The following is a 13322-nucleotide window of genomic DNA, read 5'->3' on the forward strand; positions in this document are numbered from 1 at the left end:
TCTTTGATGTCAGCCTTTTCTGTCATACTGTTAATAAAGACCTGTGATAAGACGTTTGAAGAGGTCTCAGTACTTTGTGGAAGCAGACAAGTTTCATTTCCTTATACAGTTTCTAACTGTGCAAATCGGCCTCAGGAATCTACCTTGTGTGTCCAGTTGAGTCCTCAGTAACCTGCCCAGATAGAGCTTAGGAGGAGTTTGCCCAAACTTTGCTGATCATCATCTGGTTTCGTGCCTTCTGTGATAGCTTCTGTGGCTTGGCTTTTATACCTGTACTGAAATTATGATGTAAAACTGATTAAACTATAAATATAATTACCAAAAAATGCATAAAGTCACAAAGCCTAATTACAAGAGTTTCAAACTGCAACAGAAATGATTTTGTTGTGGAAGCACATGTTTGCACTGCACCTGCAGTAACCCTAATAATCTGCAAGTGGTGAATTAGCATTGCTAAAATGAGTTAACCTATTAAAGTTAGGTTAAAATGATTTTTTTTTCTTTTTTAAAAATGTCTAGGATGAAGATCAAACAGAGGAGGACAACAGCAGAGTTGAGCCTGTTGGACATGCAGACACTGGTTTGGAGAATGCTACCAACTTTTCCCTGGAGTAAGTTACTGGCAGAACACATTGTTTTAACGATGATTCTTGAGACTAAATATTGACTAGCAGAATAATATGAGTGATGCTGCTCTTAAGAAAGTGGGGCAAATTTTTTAGGTCATGTGTCATTTTGGTTTTGAACAATTTGCTTCATGGACCTTTTTAAAGCAGATTTAAAAAGCCTGTGTTGAAGATGAACATTGGAAACTTGACATTTCTAAGTGCTCATGCTACAGTAGATTTTCAGACTCAAGGAAGATGCTTCTCTTCAGTGGAACTCTTAAAACCTGACAGAAGGAATAGGGTCAGTGCTAGCACATATAGTTCAACAGGCAAGAACTTCTAGGGGGAAAAATTTCTTGTCACCAGTTCACAGTCAACTGGGGAGATGTGTGTTAAGGGGTCATATAAGTTATATGGTCAAAAACCTCACACTTTGTGAATCGATCAAAACTGATGTTGTTTAGGACTGAGAAGCTCCTAATTTTTAAAAAATAACTAAAGGAAATTTTATTTCATCATGAGATAGATCAAGCTTGACATTTTGCATTTCATAGCAAAGGCCTGATCCATACCTCACCATGGAATTAAACATTTTAAAGTTGATTAAACTGAAGTTTTAAATAAAAGTAAAGCTTCTGCTCCTGTTTTTTCTGAGTTAAATTATGAATTAGTTTCAGAGGGTTTAAATGTTAGACAAAAATCATGGTGACATCTATTAGGCAATACATACTGAATTTTACTTCCATTTACAAGATCTGGTACATTGTAAGTTCCAAATGCTATGTGCTAAATAGAGTTTACAGAGCTTCTATCAAATTAGATGTTGCCTTTAAGTAACTTACTGACTTTTCATCATATACTACTTCATTCTTTTCTGTTTTGATATCATACTTCTTGATTTGAAGTAGTTGGCCAAAACTTCTGAGAAAATCAGGAAGCAAAATTAAAACAATCCCTCTTAGGAAGGGATCATTTCCTATTGTTTTATGTTTTACAGAGTTTAACGTTTTAGTATGAGAGTTTTTTCTTTAAAGAAAAAGTATAAGAAAAGTAGAGTACCTATACCTTAAATACGTATTTCAGAAAACACGGTTGTTACTGACTGAAGCAGCAGAAAAAGTTAAACAGTGTAGGCTGGATGTGAAAACTGACTTGTTTAAAAATCTGTGTTTCCACTTCTGACAATTCAAATTGAATCACACCAATTTTCATTTGTTCTATTCCTCAGTCCTCAATTTTCTTTTAAGCTAATAGCAAAATCAGAAAACAGTTGATAATAGGGAGCCGTAGGGATACAAACAGCAAAAGATGTAGAGTACCTTTTGGAGGTGAAAGGCATTGCTTGATTCCTGTTAGCAGCTTTGCACACTTGTTAATGAAAACCTAGCCTTAATGTAGAGTGAGAATGAAATGAAGGTAGCCTATATAGGCTATACATTGATCCATATTTGAGAATAACACAGCTTTGGCTGATGCTTTTCAGCTTGCCTGTTGTTGCAATACTTTCTTGACCTAAACAGTGGCAACAGGGACAGAGGCCTTCCATTTGTGTTGTTAAGAAAATGAGTTAAAAACATCAGAAAGGAATTGAGGCATACAACAAACGTAAAGGCTAACTTAAAATGTATTAAACATTTTTAATGTGGAAGAAATAAAACCCAAACTGTAACACAGGATTTTTGTTAACTTCCTAGCAGCTTGTGGTCTGGTTATTCTCAAACTGCAGATTAAGCACTTCAAGCTTTCATGATGGGCCACCATATGATCAAGAGCTTATAAAAAGAAGTAGAAAATCTTTTACTGCTATCATAGGACATTGGACTTACCCTTTGCTCTGCTTCTAGATTAAATTTGATTTTTTATGCTTATGAGAAACAAGCTTCTCAAAGATCTGTGTGTATATAGCTATAGTGCCAGCAAATATGGAAAAAGTATGTAATAGTAAAGAGAGGCATAAGCCACAAATTTAGATTGTGGCTTATGTTCAGATCTCTCACTTCCAGATTTACTGAGAGGTTTAGCCTTCATGTATATTTTTCTCATTTGGGTATTTATAACTGTTTGTGGGCTATATTCCACCTCTCCAGATGTGTCCATGTTTCAAATGCATCAGTAGATCTGCTCTAAATCTATTTGTAGAATTTTTCTTGTCTCCTTATTAACCTGTACTTTCCTCTTCCACTTTTTTTCCTCTCTACAGCAAAAAGCAAAAATGAAAATGAAATGCATAATTGCTTCAGGAGTTTGTCTAGTTGATTTTGAATGTTATAGTTACATCTTATATTGGAATCTTTGCCTAGTAAAGAGGTAAAGATACAGTAACCTCCCAGTAAAAGAAATGGAGTTACAAGAAACAAGTTCATGTGTTTCAAAATGAGAAGAATTTGACCAATTAAAAATTCAAGAATTCACATTTTATTATGGGTCGTTATGTGAAAGCTAATGTAAAGACTTAGAGCGAGCTTTCTCTAAGATAAGAAAAAATAAAGCATCCTAGTGCTATGATCAACTTTTAGGCTTCTGAGGAAAAATTGTATGTGATGTTTAAGGTGTTTCTGCTCAATGGTCCAAACAGTTAACTTTAAACTTTCAGAGTACAGAAAGTGTAAAACAATATGTGTGTGACATTGATGATACTTATTTTTATCTAGCAAACTTAAGTTACAAAAAATGTATTTGATTTTCGATTGTTTTATTAATTGAATTATTTTTGATGATTGATCTCCTTTCACGCCATCAGATTAATCTTCAGGTACGTAGCGCTCAATAGTGCTTTCATCACCATGACTTGGTTTCTGGAATGGCTTTGTTTTTCTATGTATGTTTGTGTGGGATTTTTTGGTTCCTTCACGGTACATGTTCATATTCCCTCATTCGTCATTGTCTCACAGTGATATGGTAAAGCTCGTAGAAGTCTCCAATGACGGCGGGCCTTTGGGAATCCATGTAGTGCCTTTCAGTGCCCGAGGCGGAAGGTAACGTATTGTGTAGGATTTCAATTGAATTGTCTTATCTTAGTTATTTTAATTTTTGTATTGTGTGCCTTTGCTTTCTGTAGAATTATTGTCTGTTTTTCAAAAGGCAGTCTCACTGAGCAAGTTTACTGACTCTGTACTTGAAATCAGCTCTATAATGGAAAGGTTCTGCTTAAAACGAGTTAGAACTGTGGGGTTTTAATAGAGATGCTGTTGTAATGTCATGGGAAATTGAAGTATAAAGATATTTCCCTTTGGACTCTTAAAAACTATAATCTGCAGCTTTAATTTAGGTAAGTATTTAGGCAACATTTCCTTGCTGAGTGTTTAGAGCCAAAAATTCCCAGGAGTCTAAACTGGGGGCATCCTATGCCTGCACTTGGTAAAAGTGGATATGAAAACAACAAAGTTGTCCCATCTGTTGGGGTTAAAATGAATCAGCAAAACTGGTTGAAACATTCAGATTTTGGGGAATGTGAACCTGTTCTGGTACATGATGGGCTGAAACTCCTGAAATGGATTGATTAAAAAAAACCCAAAAACAAAAATGTAAAGAAAAAATATGATATAGGAGATTATATGAGCAAACAGGATACATCATGTCTAATGCTTAGTCTACTAAAGTAGGAGTTTTAGCATTTGTCATTAACATCGACATCATAATATATAAAAATAGCTTGACTTCAGTATTAATTAGTGGTGGACTTGAAGCTTTAAAGTATGCTGAAAAGGGATAGATCTTCAGGAATGGATGCAAGTTTTATGTTCATGATGCATATTCTAAGTATATACACTATTTTCCTTCTTTAAGGAAAAGGGGTACAACTATATGTAATCTTTGACTACACGGGGATGTTACGTTCTCACATATCTATTGACACAGCAACAATTGCAATTTGGTAATTAAGGGCAAAACTAACTTCTGCTATATATATGTATCTCAAATATTAATATCCTCATTTCAGAAATGCTAAATGTATTTTGCCTTCGATACCAAATACCTTCACAGGGTTTTAAACACAGTATAAGAGGTTTATTTGCAGTTGTTACTTTGAACCCAAAGCTTTTGTAGTCATGCTGACATGTATTATGATAAATGGTAGAGATCTTTAATTTAAGGCTACTTTTTCTGATGACTACAAGTATTAAGAATAAACTTCCATAAAGTGGTAAATTCTTCTCTTCGTAATCTGAACTGTAGTAAATTCAGTGTGGGGATGGAAAGGGCATGAGTGAATGGTACTTCAAACATAAGCTCAGAAGTAAATCCCATAAACTTGGAAATGGTTGTACTATTCTCACAGTTATCTGGGATTTAGACAGTGTGAAGGCCAAGAAAAAGACCGATTTAAGAATGTTGTCTGTCTACTAAATGCCTGTTTAATAAAATTGATGTTAGAAATACATATTTTGACATTTTGAATAAGAATTTTAACTCAAGTAAAATTCACTTCCAGGATGTTAATGTGGTTGTCAAGTCTGAGATGAAGCTTAAACTATTTATACATAATAAGAGCTTGTAAAGTGAAAAAGCCATAAACACATAGAAAAAAAATCTCACTTTTTTTAAAGGATGCCAGCTATGTCAGTAGCTACAAAGGACTTTTAATTATCTTTTTTGTCCTGAGTTCAGGGTTGTATGGTAAAGCTCTATTATAGGAAAGTCAATTTTAAATATAGATATTTGGAATCAAGACACACCTGAAAATTACATTTTATTGTATATTGTAACATATCTACTTTTTCTTTGTAAGACTAGAACTCTCCTAATTGAAAAATGAGCTTTTTTGAACCTCTCCAAAATAATGTGCTGCAAAGGGGAGATACTTGGGTCCATATCTTAAAAGTCTGTAGGAACAGAGTTGGAGAGGACCTTGGATATCTCCAAAATATTTTTCCCATGCTGTCTATATTGCAGTGTAAGGAGAGTTCATTGCTGGTGTTGATTAGAAGCACTTATGAGCCTTACTGCTGCTTTACTGTCATCAATGCCCATACCTCTGCATGTTTTTAGTGAGAACAAAGGCATTTGCTCCAGCTACTTGGAGCCTGCAGTGGGGGCAGAGAAGGAAATGCACCCCACTTCAATTTTGGAGCACTGGGTGGAGCTTTTTGGTGGGGTTTGTTTGTTTGTTTCGGGTTTTTTTTGATAATTTGAGGTATTATTTGTTTGGTTTTAATTTTTTTTTCTAGGTTTCTCCTTTTTTTTTTTTCCTCATCCCCCAGCACTTTTGAGCAAATAAGATACACTTCTTTCTCCTTTTGCTAGATTTAGAGGGAAAACAGATGCTTGACAAAGATTCTCTTCTGCCTGCTTATTTTTCACTCTAGCACATGACTACTCTTTGTTCCTCTTCTGGCTGAAAAGCATAACACTCCATGCTACAGTGAACTAACTCAGGCAGGGGATCTGCTCAGTAGAAACCTGAATGTACAAAACCAAACAATGATGTCTAAAAAATTGTCTGAAGGGATGTCTAAAACGAAAAGATCTGATGTATCATGTAGCTTAGTCCATTGGCTCACCAATGTTTTGTATTTGCTTGGTATTCAATTCCAGTTATGATGTGTTTGAAATTATTTTTCTTCCAGTTCCTTTCTTTTGCCTTTGAAGATGTTACTCAATAGGCAATGCTTATTGAATTAATAATTTTAGACAATGAAAATGTGTAAAAACATAATAATGCAATCCTCTCTTTTTTCCCACTGAGCAATAAGAAGGACTCTCTCACCAAAAACTCCCCACTCACCAAAAGCAAACACACCAAAGCTCTAAAAATTAAATGCTATAGCTACGTCCTTCACTAGTATTGCCGGAATATTTGACTTTTTGCACATTCTTTTAGGTGTTTGAGTTTGGAGTAAGAGTCTGTTTTCAATATTGTCTTTTGATCTTGAACAAAATCTGTAAAGATTTTGCCTTGTCTATATAGATGCTACTAATAATTTTTACAAGGGACAGAAATAAGACTTGTTTTGTATGGGGAATAAATTAATCTCTCTGTAATTGTCTGGGCAAATATCTGGTGGATATTTTTTCTTATTATCCTTTTTTTACCTCTAGAAGTTTATTAGTCCTTTACTGGCCTTTTTGATCATAAGTTTAAGATAACAAGAGTTTATTCACCTTATGAAAAAGGAGGAGTATACATACTCTCATCACCTTATGGATTTTAAGTTTTGCAAGATAAAAGTTTGATGCAAAACCCTTTTGCACATTTTTGCAATGGCATAGAGAGCGTTAAGCGTTAAGAGTAGGCGTGAAGATGAAAGCAAAAAGAAGGACAAAATACAAAGTGAACAGGGAAGTGTTTAGATAAGAATAGAGCAAAGAGGAAATGAATGAGGAAAGCATAAAAGGAAAGAAAAATGTAAATCTGTGCAAAATCGCCTTTAGCACCAATCCTTCTTTCTTATTAGATGCTCAGAAAGAGAGCAAGCACTCATTCACTTAAAAGCAGCATTTGAGCAGTCCTAGCTGATGGGGGACGTTATGTTGATGCATAAATGGGATTGCATAGAGTTGTCCTCTGCAAGCTTAAAGTAATTACAGCATAATTTACCATTATAGCCTCAAATACTCTTAAGACTCTTTGAAATTTTCTCAAGCTCTGTACCCTAGCTTCTCTTCTGAAATCTTGCCATGTCTGTCTTTGGAAGGAGATTCATCTGACACAAGGAACATGGGAGATAACATCAGAAATCTCTGTGAATACTGATATGGACTTATACTCCCAAAGTCCCAAGACTACTGTAAAGTCTACTTAGTAAAATGGAAACAGAAAAGGATTTGGATATTCATCTGAAAACCACATAAAGAGCTTCCATTAATAAGTATTAGGAACGTTAGCTTGATGCAAAGCAGTATGTAGAGCTGTGCTAGCTGTGCTTACTATTGCAGCATGTCACAAAATCCATGATAAACCGAATAGCTAAAACCTGCCAGCTAAAACTATGTCATCTGTGGTTTTATGGTATATATCCTAAATGTCTCAAAAATATTAAGGAAGTCTCAGAAGAATGGGAAAAAAAAGAGACTTAATTTTATTGCCTTTTGTATTTCAAATGACAAGTATCATGGATTTTATTAAAAACAACAAAAAAAGAAAACCTCAAGTGAAGGTAAGCATTGATGCATACATAATCTTGGTACTAGAAAATGTTACATTTTTTTACATTTTGTCATGTCTCTGCTTTTAGTGGAAATGCCCTTCATTTTCTAGAGTTTATAAATCGCTTCGTATTTCACTGTAAAAGTTTTAGTCTTTTACTCAAGATACAAAAAACACTAAAGTAATGTCTTACAGCTGTTGTCTGTACTGAGAGTCCTTAATATCACCCCTCTGATGATCATATTCTGTTTGATCATGTAGGAGGTATGTGTTATCTGCATCTCCATTTATTCCTTTCCTGCGTTTCCAACCTTTTTAAGTCTCAAAGGTAGCTATGGTTTTTAAAAACATGCATTGGGAAAAGAGTCCCTGTGGTGTGAATGTACCATACCCTCACTCTTTCAGCTGAATTCAAGAGTTTGTCTGATGTCAGCCTCTAAAAAGGTATATAGACTTAATGTGAAGTATTATTGAAGCTAAAAAGCTGTTGAGTAATTACCAAAGATTGGAAGTTGGTTCTGGACTTCAGGTCTGAAAGCTGATAAAAGTTATTTTTATGCCTCCACAGTAGCGCTGTGACGTTAATGTTGTGCAGAGGAGTTTATATCCAATTTAGAGTTGATCAGACAGGATACTTTAACTCGAACAAACAAACTGATTTGTCTATGCTGACCTCCAAATTTCAGGAAATTTATAGCATGTTTATCTTCCTATACAACTTCTCAGAGATCTTCCATTGTGTAAAACTGCTGCCCGTCCACTTTTCAGTCACTCCTTGTTTTTACCCCTTAATCTAGTTTTTGCCTTTTCATGTTAGTGACTTTACATAGACATCTAAATTGGTTATTTTCAGTTCTGTCTGATTTGATTATATTACAGTTAGCTTGCAGGTAATAGGCAAATAACTTCAGTGTGTACGTACAATGGGCAGTGATGGCCAAATCATATTCTAGATGCTCAACATAATTTTTTTTTATTACTGTCATAGTATTTACACTGTCAGTTTTTATTAAGACAAATTATCATCATTTCCATACAGCTGGATGGCATGTGGGGAGTTCACAATTTCAAAGAACTACTCAGACTAACTCAGGCAATTTAGATGTCAATAAAACGTTTTCTGCTTATTTCTAGTTTTATCATTGGTTTGTAATTTATACTGAGAACTGAAATGTTAACACATGTAGCTGAGTTTATTTTAATTCTATAATTAGAATAATGATCCTTGTGGAAATACAGTGGTACAAATTCTAGTATCATCTAAGTTGTTTACATTCTCAATTAGCTATTTAAAACAAATACAAAGATTGAGCTCTATGCTTTGATAGTTTACCTTCTGTCCTCATATCTGCTAACGTTAGTCTAAACCAATTCAGGTACCAAATTTCCATTCATTGTTATTGTTTCAGCAGGGTTGTAGTCTCGCACAATGTTTGGCAAAGGTTCATGTAATCTAATCTCATTCTTGAAGAAGTTAGAGTTTCAGTTGTTTATAGTGGAAGAATTTATGGTAGAAAACATCCTGATTAACTCAATAAGATGAAGCAAATTTAAATGCACACATATATTTGTATACTACATGATTATGTTTAAATAAACATATATACTGACTTGTTTTTTATACTAGATTAGTTTCCAGGCTTTCAAACTTTATGTTTTCCTAATTTAGAAAAGGTAATATTGAAACTGTAGCGGAGCTACATCTCCACCTGTCAGGATTAATGCTGGTGGCTTATGGCAGGGAAAACCAAAATCCAAGTAGTTTTTAGGTGTTTGCATTTTTGCAATATCAAGTTTACACTTTTTATTGCCAGTTGCTACAGCAACAAACCAGAATTCCAATGCCTTTCTTTTCTGAAATCGTATTCTTATAGATATACCAAAGAAATACTGTAGGAAATTGCTAGACTTTTTGTACTAAATTTTTCAGGAACATATATTTTCTGCATGTTCTAGGAGAGTTTACTCTGCTATGCAGAACCATACTCAGGAAAGTGTTTCTGGAACTGTATCTAATCTTTTAGCCCAGATGTTTAAATATATTTTAAAAAATAATAAAATAAAAGGCACTGTGATGATCCTGGTTTCAGTTTTGACTCGAGCTGTTCATCCAGCCCTGAATATGTTCTCAGTGACTAGCTTTATATGGCTTGGTTAATCTACCTCTAACATTTGTTAAAAAGCAAAATCCTCTTGAGCACCATATGTTGTGTCTGAGATGAGCAATCTTGCATTAGTAGAACTTGTAGCCTATGTTACAATGACATTACTTGCAATTTTCACTGGTAGTTTATTTGTGTTACATTATTTTGCCATTGTTTTGGATTAGTAATATTTTTACTGTGAGAGCTTAGGTGAAGCAAATTTAAGAAATGACAAACCAAGCATAAAAATGCATCTTGCATTAATAATGTAATATAACTTCAGAATGGGAAACAGTACAGCAGCATTTCCAGAAAAATGCTATGTAAAAAATTATTCCTGGACCAATTACTTTGGAATCTTAAGTACACCTATTGCAGTTACTGTGTATGTTCTCAGGCAAACACTGCATGCATATCCAAATTCTGAGTTGTCTGTAGGCACTACAGAGAAACGCAACTGCATGAAAGTGCTGTTGGACACAAAGTGAAAGAAAAGTAGAAACAATTCCCTTTTCTCCCCTTGGGTATTTTGGTGGTTATCCCTTGAATGTAGCATTCCTTGTTTTATATTTGGTTGCTTATCCCATCCCTATTTAGAAATGTCCTCTTCAGTAACTCAAAGATTATGTCTTCCCAGAGAAATTCAACTCACAAGGGGAAAAGTCACAAACCTGTTTCCTAACTATAAATTTTATAGGTATCAAAACAATAATAGTGAGAAAAATAATGTAGTGAAGGCATAAAATTATTTTGTTATTTTATGATTAAAATTCATAACTTAGTGCTTTCTGCAAGTAACAAACTATCTGTAATTTAAAAAAATAATTATCGGTTTTAAAACTCCGAGGGTGTGCAACTCTTATTTTAGTGAACAGAAGAAAAAAAATTGAATCAGTAAAAATTGTTTTGTTTAATTCCTTTGATAACACACCATTGTGATTATCAGCAAATTTTAGTACAACAAATTGAGCAAAACGTGATTGTTAAGTTAATGTGTGACTATTGTCGGCTTCTAGAATTTTTGGCATGCAAACTTTTAGAAGATTGTGGGAAAGGCTAACAGAAAACTACCTGAAATATCTAGATAATACAAGGTATTTCATTATTTTGGTGATCAGGAAAAAAAAAACCACCACACCAAACCAAAATATGGAAGAGTTGGTTTTACTTTGAGAGATTTAGGAAAATTGGTTTGATTTCTTTTTTCCTGTTTTCCTTTTTTTATGGGAAATGCTGGGTTGTTGGAAGGAATCTTTTCCAAACCCAAAGCATATCAACTTTGGTATGAGGAGGAATACACATGATGGTAATGTTGATGAGGAGATACACAGTCCTCAAGATACATTTTTTTTCTTAAAAGCATATGATTTAGAGAAGCAATACTTCAGCTTTATGGAATCTTTCTGATCCTTGTGCTCGCTAGTGTTACTGCAAAGAGACAGATTGCTCATTGCAACATATGTACTAAAGTGAAGCCCAATCACAATTGCATCAGTGACTGCACCCAAGTGGTCCATCGGGTGGGACCCCCAGACAGGCCAAAGGTGCACCATGTTAAGCATTAGCAAAATACTCCATATCAGTTGGAAACAGAATAGTGTCACTTAAATGTTAATGTCTGACTCAAACTTCATTTGATAATTTGTGTTGTCAAAATGCTGTATGTTGTTTTTCTTCTCACAGTCTGTTTACATGTATAGATCCTTTCAACGTCATATCTTAATGTCCCTAGGTGGTTCCAAAAGGGAAGTACTACTACTAGGATTGTTTCTCTTACTCCTTCATCTGCTTTATAGGAGAAAACATATGACTGTTCTGTAAAATAAATGTCTCATTTGCATATGTTGATGATAAATGCATAAATGAAGAATTTACATTGGAAGAAATAAGTTAATTTTGCTTTTTTGACCAATTTGGTGAAGTACTCAAGTGCATATGTAACTTCTGAACACATGAGGAGTCTTTTTAAGCATCACTGACTGCTCATTTACTTTGAGGTATGTGTGAACTGAAGTGCTATGATCGCTGAAGGTTTTGTGCTAAAAGACACATGTGATCTCACAATTCCTGCCGTGTAACCAAGTGTTTTCCACAACTTGCCTTGAAATGACTTCTGAAAAAGTAATGCTGTGGACTTGAGTGATGTGAGTTTGACCCACTGATACATCCTGTGGGATTTCAGTGTAAAGCTGGTCTTTAAAAAAATGAAGTGCAATGTTCATGCAAGAATAATCCCGAAGATTGAATCCTTCTTCATACCCAGAGTTCAGGTATAGAAACATCATTGACTTCTCACACTATCCAACTAGTACCTTAGAAATCCACTCCTCAGGATCCATTTCATAATTTCAGGTTGAAGATTTGTTGACCTTTACTTTCTAAGAATGTCCTTAAAATGACACTGTGAGTAAGCACTAGACATAGTTAACCAAGTCATTGCCCAGAGTCTATCAAATGGTATTGAACCCATTAATTTAAGATAAGATGCTGCATTAGAAGTGGCTTTTAAGTTTTTTACTTTCTCTTTACTCTTCATTAAAAATATAAGGTTTAAAAATAAAAGCATTTGGTTCATGTGAAGTCCTGAATCCTCTATCCATCCCTTCATTAATAGGCTACTTGTTGTGTGAGGTGACCCCCCATTCCACTTGCACAGAAGCATTAGTAATGACTGTGCTAATTCAGAAATTCAAATTTGAAACTGAAGTTTTTCAGCTTCAGTTAACTATCAGAAAAAAGTGCTGTCTGTCAGATGTGCAGAAAGCTTCTTGGAGCTTTTACTGCTCAGAAATCTTGGTCTTTTGCAGAAATGGACCTGCTATCATCATACTGCCTATTTGTTCTTACTTTGAAATGGCATGCTTGATTCACCTAGGGGTTTTGTTTCATGGATAAGGGATAATAATTCAGGTAGTGCTTATAAACTGTTTGAAACTATAGTAGCCTACTTTAAGGTAAAGATGGTTTAAAATTTAGTTTCTGTAGTGATTATGATAAAATATTAAGCCAGTAGGATTTTCTATGCTGCAAATTGTTTGAACAGTAATCATTTGTAACCTTAATGTTCCAGAACCCTGGGGCTGCTGGTAAAGCGATTGGAGAAGGGTGGAAAAGCTGAACAAGAAAACCTTTTTCGTGAGAATGATTGTATTGTCAGGATTAATGATGGAGACCTTCGGAATAGGAGATTTGAACAGTAAGTGTACTTACCGTGTGTTATGTTGCATTATTTAATCTTTAACACTGCACCTTGCAGTAATTTGAGGAAAGTAAGAAAAAATTGTGTGAGTTTGCCCTTCTAATAAGAAGAGATACAGTAAGGAGCATTAGTAGTTTATAATTAGGCAAACTACAGAAAATACAGGGTAATCATTGTGATGAAAGTATATGCACTTCTCACTGGATTGTTTTTGCACATTACAGTTTTTTTCTTTTTGCATTGGTAAAGAATTTATTCTGAATTTCCTCTGTGAATTTTTGTCT

At 34.5% G+C, this 13322-nt stretch overlaps 1 protein-coding gene across 12 annotated transcripts in view; it reads left to right on the forward strand.

The window, feature by feature from the left end:
- The window catches only part of PARD3 (par-3 family cell polarity regulator), a 453311-nt gene that overhangs the window by 230608 nt on the left and 209381 nt on the right, over window positions 1–13322 (forward strand). For all 12 annotated transcript variants that reach the window (XM_061996551.1, XM_061996556.1, XM_061996554.1 and 9 more), the window contains 3 exons: window positions 520–611; window positions 3500–3583; window positions 12910–13035. In XM_061996551.1, coding sequence (XP_061852535.1) covers window positions 520–611; window positions 3500–3583; window positions 12910–13035 — 302 coding nt within the window. The remainder of the gene's footprint in view (window positions 1–519; window positions 612–3499; window positions 3584–12909; window positions 13036–13322) is intronic.

The sequence above is a fragment of the Colius striatus genome, chromosome 5 (genome assembly GCF_028858725.1).
Source record: "Colius striatus isolate bColStr4 chromosome 5, bColStr4.1.hap1, whole genome shotgun sequence".
NCBI classification, from domain to species: Eukaryota; Metazoa; Chordata; class Aves; order Coliiformes; family Coliidae; genus Colius; species Colius striatus.